Source organism: Trichechus manatus, unplaced genomic scaffold (genome assembly GCF_000243295.1).
Source record: "Trichechus manatus latirostris isolate Lorelei unplaced genomic scaffold, TriManLat1.0 scaffold00163, whole genome shotgun sequence".
In the NCBI taxonomy this organism is placed as follows: domain Eukaryota; kingdom Metazoa; phylum Chordata; class Mammalia; order Sirenia; family Trichechidae; genus Trichechus; species Trichechus manatus.
The window spans coordinates 1,268,430-1,286,702 of record NW_004444099.1 but is presented as its reverse complement, the minus strand read 5'-3'; the positions used below and the strand labels follow the sequence as shown (position 1 = coordinate 1,286,702).

At 46.1% G+C, this 18,273-nt stretch overlaps 1 protein-coding gene across 6 annotated transcripts in view; it reads left to right on the top strand.

Moving 5' to 3' along the window:
- HK1 (hexokinase 1) overlaps nucleotides 1-18,273 on the top strand; it is an 83,360-nt gene that overhangs the window by 55,510 nt on the left and 9,577 nt on the right. For all 6 annotated transcript variants that reach the window (XM_023740726.1, XM_004386381.2, XM_023740725.1 and 3 more), the window contains 7 exons: nucleotides 4,113-4,268; nucleotides 6,054-6,287; nucleotides 7,784-8,088; nucleotides 9,930-10,078; nucleotides 10,666-10,785; nucleotides 12,235-12,330; nucleotides 14,841-14,940. In XM_023740726.1, the coding sequence (XP_023596494.1) occupies nucleotides 4,113-4,268; nucleotides 6,054-6,287; nucleotides 7,784-8,088; nucleotides 9,930-10,078; nucleotides 10,666-10,785; nucleotides 12,235-12,330; nucleotides 14,841-14,940 (1,160 nt within the window). The remainder of the gene's footprint in view (nucleotides 1-4,112; nucleotides 4,269-6,053; nucleotides 6,288-7,783; nucleotides 8,089-9,929; nucleotides 10,079-10,665; nucleotides 10,786-12,234; nucleotides 12,331-14,840; nucleotides 14,941-18,273) is intronic.

Genomic DNA, 18,273 nt, shown 5'->3' with positions numbered 1-18,273 from the left:
TGGACATAATTCACTCAGCATGTCTTCAAGCTCCATCCATACTGTAGCATGTATCAAGACTTTGTTTCTCCTCCTGACTGAGTAGTATTCCATTGTATGTATGTACTACATTTTGTTTACCCATTCGTCTGTTGATGGGCATTTAGGTTGTTTCCACCTTTTGGCTATTGTGAGTAGTGCTGCAGTGAACATTGGTGTACAAGTCTCTGTTTGAGTCTCTGTTTTCAAGTTTTTTGGATACATACCTAGGAGTGGAATTGCTGGATCATATGGTAGTTCTATTTTTAGTTTTTGAGGAACTACCACACTGTTTTCCACAAAGGCTTACCATTTTGCATTCCCACCAGCAATGGATAAAGGTTCTAGTTTTCCCACATCCTCACCAACATTTGTTATTTTCTGTTTTTTTTTTTTTTCCCCAGTATTAGCCATCGTAGTGGGAGTGAAATGGTATATCATTGTGGTTTTGGTTTGCATCTCTCTGATGGCTAGTGATGTTGAGCATCTTTTCATGTGTTCGATGGCCATTTGAATGTCTTCTCTGGCGAAATGTCTATTCACATCCTTTGCTCATTTTATGATTAGGTTATTTGTCTTTTTGTTCTTAAGTTGTTGAAGTTTTATATATATTTAGATTCTTGTTGGATAAATGATTTCTAAAGATCTTCTCCCAGTCAGTAGCTTGTCTTTTCACTTTTTTGGTAATGTCTTTTGATGAACAAAAGTTTTTAATTTTTATGAGGTCCCATTTAGTTATTTTTGTCTTTTGCTGTTTGTGCTTTGTTATTAGATAATCCATTGTTAAAAGTTAGGCCCTACAGTGTTGCACCTGCTATTTCTTCTAAGAATTTTATGGTTTTAGTTTGTACATTTAGGTCCTTAATCCATTTTGAATTTGTTTTTGTTTATGATGTAAGGCATATATCCTGTTTTGTTTTTCTGGATGAAGAAATCCAGTGTTCCCAGCACCATTTATTGAAGAGACTCTTTTTTTTCCCTGTCGAATGGAGTTAGCAGCCTTGTCAAAAGTCAGTTAACCATAGGCGTGTGAGTTTATTTCCCTTCTTTCATTTTTAATTCTCGTTCTCCTTCCCTCCCGCCTTCTTGGGCCTCCTGCTCTTCTGTTTTCTGAGTTTGTGTCTGGAATATCAAATCCCATTTCCCTGTGATTCCTTATTTAGAACATCCTTCTAAATGCAAGGAGACACTGTCCACAGAAGAGCAACAGCTGTGGCCACAGTAGCCAACCCTGTAGTTCAGGAGAATTCTTTGGCCTGGTTGGTGGTGGAATAAACTCATATATTTTCAAGTCAACGCCAAATGCTTTTTCTTATTGCTGCTCGGCTTCCTCCGTAGACTCTGTCTTCAGCTCCTGTCGTGGGTTGCTTGGCCACAGATCTCTCCCTCCTATTCTTTCCCAGGGCTGCGGGTCAGAGCAAGTCGTAGCTGCCACGGGAACTCTTCATTGATGTGCAAGTCCTTGCTCATTGCTCTCTTTGTCCGAATATGATCCCCTGCCCTCACTTTCCAGCCTACTTCCCAGGACCTGTGGGTTTCACCCCTGCCTGCCCACCAGCTGGCAGGGATGCTGGACACTATGACATTGCTGGGTCGTGTATAGGTGTCTGACCGGTGCTTGCTTGGGTTCGCTTAAGCAGAAGGGAAGCGTGTGGGTGGAGCAGGAGCCCGGCCAGTCTCCAGGAGCCTTGGCTGGGACTGAGAGAGGCTGGTGGCAGTGCTGTTAATGTGTCCTGATCCCTGGCAGGGGTCCTAGGAGCCAGGAAAAGAACAGACCCGTGGTCCAGGACCTCCTTTATCCAAAAACGGGGGTATCAGGATATATGTATGTAAAAGATACAAAACATACATACATCATGTAGACCAGGGAGCAGGTCATTCTGGGTGTCTCTAGAGGAGAGAGCGAAAAGCAGTGGGTCGAAGGATTTAGCTCATCCTAAGGGGAGCAACCTTTCCTATTGGGAGGCTGCCCAACATGTGGGACAGGCTGCCTGGCGGGGACGGGAGCTGGAGGTGGACCAGCAGAGGCTGGGTTAGGAATGGGGCTCAGAGGCCCCTAACATGGCAGTATAGCTAACATTTAATGACACTGCCCATCAGAGAGGCAGATCAGCACAGAGGTCACTAGAATAGCCTCTGGTGTTACATTTAACTGGGTTCAAAATGTGGATTTGCAACTTATTAACTCTGTGGCTGTGGGCAAGCTAAGTAACCTTTCTGTGTCTCAGTTTCCTCATCTGTGAAATGGCGATAATGATAATACCTACCTCATGGGGTATAATAAGGATGAAATAAGTTAATACACATAAAAGGCTTTGAGAAGTGTCGACATGGAGGAAGGACTGTAACTGCTTATTATTAGCCGGGCACCATAGTACTTTGGAACCCTGGTGTTGCAGTGGTTAAGTGATACGGCTACTAACCAAAATGTCAGCAGTTCGAATCCACCAGCCGCTCCTTGGAAACCCCACGGGGCAGCTCTACTCTGTCTTAAAGGCTCACTATGGGTCAGAATCGACTCGACGGCAATGGATTTATTTATTTATTTATTTTTAATAGCGCTTTACCTATATTAACCTATTTCTTTTTTACATCAGCCCTATAAACAGACGTTATCATTATCCCCATTATACAGACAAGGAAGCCAAGGCACAGAGAGGTGAATAGCCCAATAGGTGGCAGAGCCAGGACTGACCACTGTGGCTCCTGCCAGCTCTGAGGTCTGGTTTGGGTTGCCCAGAGGCCATTCCCACAGGTGCTGGGGGCGGCGACTGGGCTCTTCAGACTCCGAAGACACTCTCCTGCCAGGGATCTTTGACACAGCCCGGCTGGGGTGGACCTGTCTGGTCCTGTCAGGAGTGGGAACAATGAGGACTGTGTTTCTAATGAGGCTGAAGTCGCTCTGCACCCTGTGTTGAGCAGAGGGCGTAGTGCTTAGGTCCCAGCAGCATCCTTGGCTCTGGGGCTGGTTCCGACTGGAACAGATTGTTTGCCACGTCAGAGCCAGCTCTCGGTGTGCCAGCTGGGCTCCCACAGGGGAGAGGCGGCAGCTTGTGGGGGTCCTGCCGCTCTGGTGCGCCCAGCCCAGGGGTGCCGTGGGGCCTGAATCTGGCGCAGACGTGGCCTCCAGCACCCGTCCTTGCTGGCCTTCTGCTGGCCCTTCTCCACTGTGGTCGGGCATCACTTTCAGGCTCCACATGGTGGCCTCTCCCTGGCAGCCTTGGACTCAGAATGCCTGCTGTAGGCACAGAGCCCACACCCTCACACCGTGCCTCACACCACACACCACACACCATACCAGGGGATGTGAGAGAGCGATTCACTGTCTGTGGCCTGTGCCTGAACTTGGCTGGGGTAGTGGATGAGCTGATTGGCTTAAGCTACTCAGAGCCCAACCCTGGGATTTAGGGGGAAGTCAGTGGGGGAGGATTAGGTTCCCCAAAGCAAATTCTTGGCCTTTTTGGCTGGAGAAGGAAAAATGGATGCCAGGGAGGTGACCAATGAATGCCCCGATGATGGCACCACAAGAAGCAGCTCCGTCTGCAGCCCTGCCAGCCCTCCCTTGGAGAAGACAGTCACCCTTTCTGAGCCGGGAAATGGCAATAATATTTCCTAGCCGCCTCCTTCCCAGGGGGTTGGGATATTTCTGATGGGGTGATGGGTGTGAGAGCCCTTAAAAAGTATAGCATATAGCTTTGTATAAAAGTCAGAGATTATCATATCCATATTCTGCTCGTTTCTGTCCGAGGGCTTTCTTATTATCTGTTCCCCGCCTCGATCCTGACATTGCCCTCACTTCCAGGCAGCCTCCTTGCCTGCTCCTGCCCTGTGGTGCTCTCCTTCTGTTGTCCTCCCCAGGCTCAGGTGTGCCGCCTGAATGACCCACCCTTTCTGGAATAGGTGCCCAGTCCCTCTCTGCCCCCATGGTGTGATCACACGAGTGCCTGGTCTTGTCTTCTAACGAGACCGTCACCCCGTGAGGGGCAAGGCGGTGTCTTCTCCATTTGTGATTCTCCCATTCGTCATGGCCGTTCGCCTGCCGCTGGGTATACAGGAAGAACCTGACAAATGCCTGGCGTGCTTGTCTCCTGCAGGTTTGAGAAGATGGTCAGTGGCATGTACATAGGGGAGCTGGTTCGACTGATCCTGGTCAAGATGGCCAAGGAGGGCCTCTTATTTGAAGGGCGGATCACCCCGGAGCTGCTTACCAGAGGAAAGTTCAACACCAGTGATGTGTCAGCCATTGAAATGTGGGTACCACCCCCTCAGGGCTTTCTGGGGTGGTTGTGGGGAGAACAGCAATAAGTCCCTGTTACCTCTTGAGTCCTGGTTTGGTGGACTTGCTCCTCAAGAGTGTGTATGTGTATTGTAAGAAAGGCTATCTCAAAAAACACACATCATCCTACAAGGGCAGATTTTTGAAGCATTCTCTTGAAAATCAGGGCCAAGATGGTATTCCTAGTTTCTATTCAGCATTGTACTAGAATTCTTAACAAATGTTAGGAAAAAAAAAAGATATCAAAGGCATAAAAAAAATTTAAAAAGAGGAAATAAAACTGTCCTTATCTGCCGGTGATGATCATCTCTATTGTACGCTCCAGGAAACAAGAGACAAGTGAATAAAATAACAGGAGGAGTTAGCAGGATGTCTGGAGATCAAGATACAAAAGTCAATTGTATTTCTATATGTGGGCAACAATTAAGATATGTGAACTTACATCTTTTTAAATAAAGTTTTTATTTTAGAATTGTTTTAGAGTTACAGAAAAGCTGTGAATGTAGGACAGAGAGTTCCCAGATACCCCTCACCCAGTTTCCCCTATTGTTAATGTCTAACGTTACTAAAAAAACCCGTTACTGTCAAGTCGATTCTGACTCACAGCGACCCTATAGGACAGAGTAGAACTGCCCCACGGGTTTTCAAGGAGCAGCTGGTGGCTTCGAACTGCTGATCTTTTGGCTAGCAGCCGTGGCTCTTAACCACTGTGCCACCAGGGCTCCCCTAACATTACTAAGGTACAAAAAAAAAGGATGTGTGTGTATATATATATATATATATATATATATATAATTTATTTGGAAACCCTGGTGGTGTAGTGGTTAAGTGCTACGGCTGCTAGCCAAAAGGTCAGCAGTTCAAATCCACCAGGCTACTCCTTGGAAACTCCATGGGGCAGTTCTACCCTGTCCTATAGGGTTGCTAGGAGTTGGAATCGACTCGATGGCAGCAGTTAATGGGTTATATTTATTTATTTATTTTAAAGACACCATTGACAATAGAAACAAAATTACAAAGTACCTCAGAAGGAATGACTCTAGCAAAAGATATACAACACATGTATGCAGAAAATTTAAATTTAAGCACCTTACAGACCCCTAGAGTGGAAGATTCTCTCGAGCCTCCTGGACACTGAACCCTGTGGGGAGGCAGCTGTTTTCCAGCTGTCTCAGAGGCTGTGTGGTCTGGAGCATTTCCCTCCATGCACCTGCCATGTTATAAGCCAGTGCGGTAGTGTTTTTCCTACTGCCCGGTATTTCTTTTTTTTTTCCAAAACATTTTTTAACAACTACAGATTTTTCTCACGCTAGATTTTCTGAAAATGGGAATGAATGGAAGTTGTTTAAATATATGAAAATAACAATTATTTCAATATAACTTATAGTTACCAACTCCCAAATTCATAAACTGTTACTTAACAGAACCAAAATTTTCTATTAGCTTTTTTTCCTTCTCATTATTTGTTTTATGACATTAGTTAACAACCCCATGACATGTCAACACTCTCCCTTCTTGACCTTGGATGATTTTTTTTTGGTGAAAATATAGTTAGCCAAAGTTACACCATTTCAGAAGTTTCTACTTCAATTCGGTGACATCGATTGCATTCTTCTAGTTGTGCCCAGTATTTCTTAGCCAGAGAACCCTGCTTGTGCTCTCTGTTTGACTATCCTAGTCCCTAGGCCTTAGAACCTCAGCGCTTTGCATTGCCTGATGTAGTTCTTACCTCATACAGTGTTGACCTCTAACCTCACAGGAATAAGGAAGGCCTCCACAATGCCAAAGAAATCCTGACTCGTCTGGGAGTGGAACCATCTCACGATGACTGTATTTCAGTCCAGCACGTGTGCGCCATTGTCTCATTCCGCTCGGCCAACCTGGTGGCTGCAACGCTGGGTGCCATCTTGTGCCGCCTTCGTGATAATAAGGGCACGCCCAGGCTGCGGACAACGGTTGGTGTCGACGGATCTCTTTACAAGACGCACCCACAGTGAGTCTGCCCTTTGCTATAATTGTCACTCAGTACCCATCTGGGCTAAGGACCTTCTCCAGAGGTCAGACTTTTGTACCCAGTGAACATTTTTGGCAGACAAGGCTATACCTAGTTCTGGGCAGAAAGTCAGATGGCATTTTAGTAATAACCAACCCAAATAACCTGTAAGATGTAGCCAAGTAGCCTCAAAAGAGGGCACTGGTAATGCTTAATGTTGGTGATAATTGTTCCTTTGTTGTCATTCTGAATGAAGAAATGTGTGTTGCCTACTTGGGAAGAATCTGACCCTCAGCTAATTCTCACTGGTACTGCTTCTGCACGTCACTATCATCTCTCCTCATTTCAAAAGTCTCGTTAGATACTTCTGTATCTACCAGGGGAAGTGCTGGCTGGAGTGTGTCTGCATCTTCAATCCTCTTGCTTGTCCACATATCATCAGTGACCTTCAACCTCATTGTAGTTTGGGTTAAGGGCACAGCACCCACCTTGTGTTTGAAATGCCTGTTAAAATTGCCCAGAGCCTTAGACATTTCTTTTTAAAATGGGCAATTTGTTAACACTTTGCATCAGAGAGCCAAAGAGAAGTTCAAGTTTTAAGTAGTCAGTGGATTTTGGGGGCAAGAAAGTCCAGGGATTTGCAACATCACATTTTTTTTAAATGATAACTTTGATAAATTCTTATTTCAGAAGTAATGTATATTCAGTATAGACACTTTAGATAGTTCAAAACATTACAAAGAGAATAGAAGTCATTCTTCACCTCACTCCCTAGTGTTGACCACTGTTAACATTTTGGGGTTCATTTCCCTGTTTCTTTGGCAGGCAGCCTTCCATACTTACAACAGACCACAGACTTGGAGAAAGTTCTAGGTCACATCAAGTTCTGTCCAAAAGTCCTCTTCAAGCCACTAGGAAGTACCCAGACACTTAGGGGAAGGGTGATAAGGCCAAGTCAGAATAAAAAGCAAGAGCGCTTATTTATGGAACCCTTACTCAGCTCCGGTTACTAATCTAAGAGTTATAATTAACTCATTTACCTCCCGCCCCATTGCTATCAACCAGATACCATCATCCTCATTCACTCCAAGTTTTAGTAACAAGCTCAAGGTCACCTGACGTGGCCGTGGTAGTAGGGCTCACACTCGTTTCCAGATCTATCTGGTTTTCAAACACTGCCATTGATCACTATGCTATGTTGTCTTCCTGTCATGTGGACGACAAAATCTTTTTTTGGACCCTGAATTTTCTGTATTTGATATACTTACCTAATAATGAAGATCCTCTCTTTTAATACGTGATTATGGATGATTTCCTTTTTTCCCAGTCTGCCTTTGCTAACTTTCCTACGGTGGCTGTATATGACTTCTGTAATGAAAAAAGTAAGTGTAGAAAATGGACTTAAAGTATGCAAAAAGAAAGGGTGCCAGAGAGGTTCCCGGCAGATGGCTCAGTCCGAGCAGGGTGACATGTGCATCCCTCTGCCCCACCCCCAGGTATTCCCGACGCTTCCACAAGACTCTGAGGCGCTTGGTGCCTGACTCTGATGTGCGTTTCCTGCTGTCGGAGAGCGGCAGTGGCAAGGGGGCTGCCATGGTGACTGCGGTGGCTTACCGCCTGGCCGAGCAGCACCGGCAGATCCAGGAGACCCTGGCCCACTTCCGCCTCACCAAGGAAATGCTGATGGAGGTGAAGAAGCGGATGCGGGACGAGATGGAGTTAGGGCTGAAGAAGGCGACGCATGAGAAGGCCACTGTCAAGATGCTGCCCTCCTTTGTCCGGAGCACTCCGGATGGGTCTGGTGAGGGCCTTACTGGGGGCTGACATTCCCCTCACACTTGTAACAACGACCCAGTCACAGTGGGTTGGAGGAGGTTGGATTCTCTAGTGGGTGAATTTGCACTGGGGATGCATGATTTTGGCAAGAGGTGGAAACTAACTCAAACCCCTGTTTCATTTTTACCACTAACTTGCCCTGGTTGGGTCTCCCAGGCAAGCACTGTCTCCAAAACCTCCCAGCCACACCCTGAATCAGAAAACAGTGCCAGGTGCCGTTGAGTCAACTCCGACTCATGGTGACCACATATGCATCAGAGTCAAACTGTGCTCCATAGGGTTTTCAATGGCCGATTTTTCAGAAGTAGGTCACCAGGCCTTTCTTCCTAGGCTCCTCAGGGTGGACTCAGACTCTCAACCTTTCTGTTAGCAGCTGAGCACATTAATCATTTGCACCAAATGAGAAAGTATTCTTAAAAGAAAGAAACTGGGCAAATCCTGTAGTGCTGAGATTGTTCTAGGTTCTCTCAGGAACACAGTAAACTAGGAAAAGAACAGACACCCAATGCCTGAATCCGTGAAGAAGGAAGGAGTTTAATCCAGACCCTTTCTAAATCCTGACAACGTGTCCATGAGGCAGACGGGAGCCTGGGGATTTATACACCCAGGCAGATTGGAGAACAAAAGCCAACCCTTAACACTCACCTGGCTGGTTCTCATTGGAGCTGAGCCTATGGGGAATCTGAAGGGCTTCTTGGGTGGGTCCTTGGAGTAAAGAATGTTTATGATATGAATATTCCTGATGTCTGAGTTATTTATTTTTGCATTCTGAACTACCTTCAAACTTAGTGGCTTAAAACAGCAACCGTTGTTTATTGCTCCCAAGTCCATGGGTCAGCGGAATGGTTCTGCTCACTTGGCCCAGGTTCGGCTGATCTCCACTAGACTCCTGTGTCTGTGGTCAGCTGGGAGGCTGATCTCAGGTGGCCTCCTTCACGTGTCTGGCAGCGGGCTCTCTGCCTACTGGAGTGTCTGGCAATCTGCCTCACGCTCCAGCCAGCCACTGGGCTTGTTCACATGGTGGCAGCAAGGTCCAGGAGGGAGAGTGGAGATGGCAAAGCCACTTGGATGCCTGGGCTGAAGGCTGGCACAGCTTTGCTTCTGTCACACACTGTTGGCCAAAGCAAGTCTAAGGCCCACCCAGATTCAAGGGGGAGTTCCTGGGTGGTGCAGCAGTTAATGAGCTTGGCTGCTAACTAGAAGGTTGGAGGTTTGAGTTCACCCAGAGGCGGGAACTTCAGAAGAAAGGCCTGGCGATCTACTTCCGAAAAATCAGCCGTTGAAAACCCTATGGGGCACAGTTCTACTCTGAGACACATGGGGTTGGGGTCGCCATGAGTTGTAGTCAACTCCATAGCAACTGGTGAATTCCAGGGGAGGAGAAATAGACTTCACATTTGATGGGTGGAACTGTAAAATCTTACTGCAGAGAAGCATGGAAGCACAGAAGGGAATGATCAATCCACATACTGACATAAATTACTACTTTTCATATGAGGTTTCCTAATATCAGGGCTTCATTGCCAGGCATTCTTATTAACCTTGGTAATATTGTGACAAGTGGTTCATGTCTTTCCAGTGTGGTGCTCAGTGTATGGCGGCCACCCTTCCTCTAGGTCTGGGCTGCCTGCTGGAGGGAGGGAAGAGGGCAGTGTTAGATGGTGGAGGACTTGCAGCTTCTCCCTTGTATTTATTTTTAGCATAGGGGCTCCAGAAGGTCTGAAGTCTTGGGGTGGAGTCTTGGGGTTACCGGCTGCTGAGACACTTAGCTGTTTTTGACATTCTTTATGTTCTTGGCTGCAATAGAGAATGGTGACTTCTTGGCCCTCGATCTTGGAGGAACGAATTTCCGTGTCCTGCTGGTGAAAATCCGTAGTGGGAAAAGGAGAACAGTGGAAATGCACAACAAGATCTATACCATTCCCATCGAGGTCATGCAGGGCACTGGGGAAGAGGTGAGACAGTTCTACCTCTACACCACCAGGTGGTGTGCATCACTCACCTGGTCAGTGGCCTTGGTGGTCCCCAAAACCCACCATGTGGTATCATAGCTGTGCACTTGTGGCCTAAAGCTTCGGGGTACCTGTCAGCCTTGCCTGGCTTATGGCACTCAGGTGGCTGCGAAGACCCTGGAGAAGAAGGCTTGCTCTGCATGTGTCAGGAGTGTGTGTGTGTGTGCGCGCGCGCGCGCGTGCGTACATGTGTGTATGCCTGTGAGTGTATGTGTGCATACACATGCGTGTGTGTGAGTGCATGGTGTGCATATGTATATATATGCATGTGAGTGTATATGTGTGCACACGTGTGAATGGATATGTACGTGCGTTGTGTGTGTACGCATGTGTATGTATGTGCCTGTGAGTGTATGTACATGCCTATGAGTGCATGTGTGCATATGTTTGAGTGTATATGTGTGTGCATGTATGTGTTTGAGTGTATATGTGTATGTATTGTATGTGTGTGAGTGTGTGCATACTTGTCCATGTGCACTGAAAGTGTAAAACCAGAGGGAGCATGGGTAACCCCTTCTTTTCTCCTAAAGCTGTTTGACCATATCGTTTCCTGCATCTCCGACTTCCTGGACTACATGGGGATCAAAGGCCCCAGAATGCCTCTGGGCTTCACGTTCTCCTTTCCCTGCAAGCAGAAAAGCTTGGATGCGGTGAGTCTCTTTCCTCCAGGCCTCAGACTTCGGGCAGCATTGGCTCCCCTGTGGCCAGTGTGGACTGGCTCTTGAGGCCTCTTCTGTCTCTGTTTCATCCCTAGATGTCTGGGACTAGCCTGGATGTCACAGTGGGTTGACCCAGGCTTTATTTCACACGCTCCATATGCCTTTAAGACTCTTCTCTACTTTTCCTAATCATCTAAAGCAGTCACCTCTTTCAGAAGCCTTCTGGTCCCCCAGGCAAAAAACACCCTCACCTTCTTCTGTGTTCCCTGTTCCTTGGATTGTGGTACTTCTTACACAATTGTTAGTGACTGTGTGTTTCTTTTCTGCTATGTTATAAGCTACTTGAGCAAGGGCCTGTTTCCCCTACACCCTTTCCCAAGGTCCTGTCAGAGGAGACATTTAGTAAATGTTTGTTGAACAGATAGGGTGAAGAGGGGCCTGGGATCAGGGCTTGAGCCCCTGCTGAGTACCAAGTGCTGGGTACAGAGCTGAAGGGTATAGTTCCTGACCCAAGGACCCACGGTCTAGTGGAGAAGCCACATCCTTGCACCAGCAGCTCCAGTACTGAGCAGCTGAGGCTGAGGTGTGTGTAGGGGTATGTTCCAGGCAGCGGAAACCAGTTACCCGGAGTCATGGAGGTAAGACAGAGCCTGTCCTGTTGGAAGAGCCTCAGGCAGCTCTGTGTGTCACAGGTAGGGTGTGGCCAGGGAGGAGGCCCTGGAGGTGGCCTCAGATCATACAGGGCCTTAGGCCAGGGTTTATGGCATGTGATCCTCAGTTTTAGGAGAGCTAGGTAGGACGACCTGCTGTAAGCCAGTTAATCCAGTCACGTGGTGACTTGGGACTTTTTTCTCCATAGCACCTCTTAAACCTCAGGAATTGGATCCATATGAACCTGTTTTTCAGTTTTCAGAGGTCTGGGTGACTTTTGAAAGCAGTTCACTTGTACTATCACCTTGTACTCAACATAGTGAGTACACACTCATAGCGCTTTTTTTCCTGGCAAGTATATAACCTCAGTCCAACCAAGTCTAAAGAGTCCACAGCATTACTAAAAATTTGCATTCCTTCATGTACATTGTCAGCAAACTTGTCTTCAGGGGAAACTGGTTAGTTATCCCAAGCGCTAAGAGTCAGAAGGACTGAGGTCTAGGCCTAGCACTGCCACTTGCTGAGTGAACTTGGACATGTCCATTAACCTTCCATACCTCAGTTTCTCCATCTCTAAAATGGGGTTGTAAACCAGACTGGTGCGAGGACAGCAGGCCTGCTGAGCACTGTGGCTTTTCGTGTTTTATCAGTTTGTACCTCAGATGTCTGACCACAGGCCTCACTATAAGTTCTCAGCAGATGTTGACTCAGGAGGGAGGGCATGAAATTTTGTATTCTGCCTGGGACGGTTAATTACACTTGACTCTACTGGTGCCTTTCATATTTCAGGGTATCTTGATCACCTGGACAAAGGGTTTTAAGGCAACTGACTGTGTGGGGCACGATGTAGCCACCTTACTAAGGGATGCAATAAAAAGGAGAGAGGTAACTATCAAAAAATATATAAAGTCTTTATTGGGGGAGGGAGGCATTATAAAAATTGTACTTGTTTGTTGTAAAGAATTCAAGCAATATAGAAACACACGACTTAGGTAATAAAAGGTTCTGATTTCCTCACTTTCCTGACAGCAATAAAACCAGGGTTAACAGTTTTACCTTGTTAAGGATCATTCAAGAAACATGAACTCTTTTTTTTTTTTTTTTAATTATTATTATTGTTTTATTGTTGTACTTTAAGTGACAGTTTACAATTCAAGTTAGTCTCTCACACAAAAATTTATACACACATTGTTATGTGACCCTAGTTGTTCTCCCTATATTGTGACAGCACACTCTTCCTTTCCACCCCAGATTCCTGTGTCCGTTCAACCAGCTCCTGACCCTCTCTGCCTTCTCATCTCACCTCCGGACAGGAGCTGCCCATTTAGTCTCATGTATCTACTTGAGCTAAGAACGAGTATCATTTTATGTCCCATAGTCCAGGCTAATCTTTGTCTGAAGAGTTGGCCTCGGGAATTGTTTTAGTTCTGGGTTGACAGAGTCCGGGGGCCATGCTCTCCGAGGTTCCTCCAGTCTCAGTCAGACCAGTAAGTCTGGTCTTTTTACTAGAATTTGAGTTCTGCACCCAGAAACATGAACTCGTGACTTCATACAAATTGAAAAAGAGAAAAGCAGCCCCTAACAGCCCAGAGCTGGTCTGGCCTTGTCATTTAGGCCTTAGTGTTGCTGGGAGCTGTCCTTCGTGTTCGCTTCTGAACCATAAACAATTTCACAGAGCACAGACATCACTCATGGTCACTCTGTAACCGTGATGGATTAAGACAAAAATCAGACCACTCCATAATCATGTCGGAACTCCGAAGGTTGTACAGACATCCCCCTCTGCTGACGGCTGCTTCTTTACCAGTTGCTGCTTAGCCTTGCTTCATTCCCCTAGCTTCTAGATAAGAGTTATTAAGATACTCAATCATATATAATTGCGCCTGCTGCCTGACAGCACCCATTCCAGAGCACAGTTCTGCTTCTCTGAGCACAGCCCTGGTCAACAACGCAGGCCCAAATCCTGTGAATTCTAATACATGCTTTCTGACTGAGATGCCCCACATTGCCCCCTGGTGTGTGTTCTCCTGTGTTGCAATGAGTTAATAAACCCAGCTGCTTACTGATGGAACCCTGGTGGCACAGTTGTCAATAGCGATAGCTGCTAACCAACAGATTGGCAGTTCGAATCTACCAGATGCTCCTTGGAAACCCTATGGGGCGGTTCTCCCCTGCCCTATAGGGTCAGTATGAGTCGGAATTGACTCGATGACAATGGGTTTGGTTTTTCTGGGTTCTTTTAGTTTGTTTTTTGCTCACTACAGGTGTGTTTCTGGTATCTTTGGCTAGAGGACATTGACAAAGTATACAGTGAAAAACGCAAAAGGATTTGTTTAACTCCTTAATTAATGAGGGAGTCAGTAAGAAATAAAGACAAGCAAACAAGTCAGTTCAAAGGACAGTCCAGCGAGCAAATATATAGGCAGTCAGGAGTGCTGGAGGGACTGTGTTTGAGATGGATGACTTGGAGGGGGGGATCAGTTGCACCTCCACCTGGCAAAATTCATTTGCATCTCTATGGATAAGAATCACTTATATTACTATCAGTTTTCTATAACCTAAAAAAATTATAAAATAGCTCAAAAACAATGGAAGGCATACGGCCCTAAGACTCCGAGAACCTGGAAGCATACACTGGACAACATCTAGGATTTCACTGATAAGATACCTGTGGTCCATTTTTGCCCAGTTCACAACTTTTAATGTTAATGTATTCTTCCACCTTGCTTTCCATGCACACACACACATACTTTTTAAAAAATGGGAACCATACTATATGTACTAGATTACAACTGGCTTTTTTAATTTAATATGACAAGGGCCTTTTTTCTTGTCGCTACCTGTAGATGACCCTCATTCTTTCTCCTGTTGGCACAGGATTCCATTGTATGCCTGAGCCATGGTGTCCATGGCCCCTGTTGATCTGTGTTTGGGTTGTTTCTTCTCTCTTGTCACTGTAAATCATGCTGCAGTACATATCCTTGGACAGGTACACTTGTGGCCCTGCATGGCCATTTCCAAGGGACAGATTCTGAGGAAAGGATTTGATGTTTCCATTTTGCCCTCTGAAAAGCCTGTAATACTTTCAATTCCCAGGAGAAAGAGCTGTTTGACCATTGTGCCTTGTCTTTTCTCCATTCAATGATTCCTTCTTGGCTGTCACTCTAGTACTCAGTACCATCTGTAAAATGGGTAGAATACTTCCCCTTCCTTAGATCTCAACTTTCAGATACATGATTACTAGTAGGCATTTAGTCAGTAGAGGAGCATTTATTTTTTATAAATGGTAAGAAAACCATTTCAGGTGGCTTTCTGACTGGTGTGCAGCAGTGAAGCAGGATTCAAGCCAGGTACAGTTGTCCCTCCCCTAAATCTGTGTTTCTTTCTTTCCAAAGGAATTTGACCTGGATGTGGTGGCTGTGGTCAACGACACGGTGGGCACCATGATGACCTGTGCTTATGAGGAGCCCAGCTGTGAGATTGGACTCATCGTAGGTGGGTGTCCTGGAAGGTCTCTCTCCCTGGGGAAGGGACAGTGGGTTTTCCTGCTTTGTGGGGCCTTGACCCAGCAGCTCTGCTCTCTGTGTTACCCAGGATGTGTATGTGTCAGTGCCCTCCTCTTGGGACCAAGGCTGCCGGCTCTCCAGGGAGCGTCCCCTGCCCACAACTCCCATGCGCTTTACCTTGCGAGTGGAATTCTGTCATCAGTCTGTCAGAAACTGGGCCCTCTCTAGGAATGAGGCCCCAGGTGGATCACACAGTTTGGGTGGATGGGGTGGGAGTAGGGGTACCTGGAGCTGGCCTGGCAAGCAGGACAACTCTATTTGGGCTTGTATGGGGGGTCTCAGGGCAGGGTGGGGGTCTGAGGCTGGGAAGGAAGCAGACACCTCCCTCTCTCCTGATGGCACTTAGAGCAGCAAGGGGCCAAAGAGCATGGTCTTGGGTGCCATTTTGTCATAACAGTTTCTATCTGTTAGTGGTCCCAGCCACTGATGTAGGTCCCAGAGGGGTTATCTGTTGGCTCTGCAGGTCCTTCTCTTATATTCTAAACACATTAGGCCTATTGATTTGGGCTGTGAGGAAGCCACTTGTCCTATTGATCCTGTTCCTGGTGTCAGGGGATGCTGGGAAAAGGCCCCAGTTTCTCAGCTATCATCTGCAGACCCTACCTGGATAGGGAGGGAGGGTGTCATCACCCCTGCTGAGTGGACCATTTGCTGAGTGTCCAGAGATTGGAATAAACCTCCAAATCCGTCGCTGTTGAGTTGATTCTGATACACAGAGACCCTATAGGACAGAGTAGAACTGCCCCCATAGGGTTTCCAAGGAGCTGCTGTTGGATTCAAACCGACCTTTTGGTTAGCAGCTGAGCTCTTAACCACTATGCCAGGAGGGCTCCCTGGAGATTGGGATAAGCCCCAGCAAACGGGGGCATGCCAGAAACACGCTTTCATTGTTAAACCACATCTGGCTTCTGTTGAAACTCAAAAAGCCAGGGGGCAACTCCAGGTGAAAGGTTGTTTGGGGCCTGGCTGGGCTGTTTTGTTTTTATTTTTTCTTTTGCAAACCTCTCTCCACCCAGTCCTTTCCCATGAAGGGGCTCAGGTATGAAATGCAAAGCTAGGGTGACACAGCACTTTCTCCTCCCTCAGGCCTGCTCTCATGTCTAGAGGTCAGGCCGCTGTATCCACAGGTATTCCTGGCCTCAGGTTTGAGCTCCAGCAACATTTAAAGCCACTTTTCCCATCTTCCATCAGTGAATCTCTTTGCTCGCAACTCCCGTGGGCAAGAAGTATGGTTTATATGTTCTGGCTTTCTTTGCCTCCTCTCCATTTCTGGGCTCCCTCCTCTCACTTGGAGTGGAAAGGGGCCGAGAGAACAAAACCAGAAAAATCTAGTTATACTATCAGAAGTGTCTGTGAATTCTACTTGAGTTTCTTCAAAGAGGATGAAAATCCCCCGAAGCCCTTTTGGTGATGATGGTGGGAGTGTCCCTGTGTTCCCTAATGATGAAAATCTACCTGTGTCCCACCTGGGAAGAGTCAGCAGTGCTCCGGGGCCTTGCTGCATAATATCCGTGTGTAGGACTCCTTCGCCGGTTGGTTGGTTTTTAATTTCCAGTCATTCAGTGAGCCAAGCCCAGTGATCACAAGCTTGATATCATGGCAATTAAAACTACTGTAAACTTTGAGAATGCTTCCTTTCAATTTTTCTACTTATCTCCACTTGGACATGGCCTGGCCCAGGCCACACTTTCAGTAGCCCTGCTTTAGAGGCTTCAGGAATGAAAATCAGAGACCCCGGAACTCTTCCTGGAAACCACATGTCAGCTTGTATGTGTGCCATGTGTGGGCATACCCACACAAATGTTCATTTTTCTTGGGAGAATCATCAGATTTTCAGAGAGGACTGTGATACCAAAAACGTGAGGACCCATTGCCTTAGAAAGGCACACATGTAATGCTCAGGACACTGTCCTTCCCCAAATAAATGTGGATTCATTCTAATACGTGCAGGACAGGTTATTGAACAAGCATAGTACACGGCCTTCTTTAATAACAAAGATAAACATTTGTGGTATGATAGTAACTAACAAAAAACAGTTGCCTTTGAATTGATCCAATTCATGATGAGCCTATGTGTGTCAGAGTAGAACTGTGTTCCATAAGGTTTTCAATGGCTGTGACCTTTCAGAAGCAAATCGCTAGGCCTTTCTTCTGAGACGCCTCTGGGTAGGTTCAGACTGCCAGCCTTTAGTAGTTGAGCACTTAACCATTTGCTCCACACAGGGACTCCATGATTGTAGACAACCTCAAACATTTTTATTTTTATATGTATATATATGTGTATGTGGAAACCCTGGTGGCGTAGTGGTTAAGAGCTACGGCTGCTAACCAAAAGGTCGACAGTTTGAATCCATCAGGCACTCCTTGGAAACCCTGTGGGGCAATTCTACTCTGTCCTGTAGGGTTGCTGAGTCAGAATCGACTTGATGGCAACGGTTTGGTTTTTTTTTTTTTTTTAAATATGTGTATATATGTGTATACATGTATATACATATATACATACATATATACATATATGGTGGTGGTGTTGGGTACCATTGAGTCAATTCTGACTCATGTGACCATGTGACAGAGTAGAACTGTCCCATAGAGTTTTCTCGTCTGTAATCTTTACGGAAACAGATCGTCAGGTCTTTCTCCTGTGGAGCTGCTAGGTGAGTTCAGACTTTCAACATTTCAGTTAGCAGCTGAGCACTTAACCATTGGGGCACCAGGACTCCTTATGGTGTGTGTGTGTGACTATTTCCCTAATGTCCATCATTGAAGATACATTCATTTTTTGTAAAATTATTCTCTATTAAAATAAATATAGCCTTGGACAGGTTAACACACTAGACTCTCAGTACTGATGCCTTAGTATAAAATAAGCCAATCAAATGCTCTCTAGATGGCTTAACTCAGGCTCTTCTTTTGTATCTGGATGTTTTCCTGGAAAACATTAGAAAAGAGAAGCTATTACTTCGTCTTAAAAATGTACGCCCGTGGGAGAAAATATTTACAAAACAAATATCTGATAAAGGGCTTATATCCAAAATATACAAAGAACCCTTAAAACTCAACAATAAGAAAGCAAACAACCCATTACAAAATAGGCAAAAGATCTGCACAGACACCTCACCAAAGAAAATATACAGGTGAAAAATATGCATTTGAAAATATGTGCAACATCGTATGTCACTAAAAGCCGTTGCCGTCAAGTTGATTCTGACTCATAGCGACCCTATAGGACAGAGTAGAACTGCCCCATAGGGTTTCCAAGGAG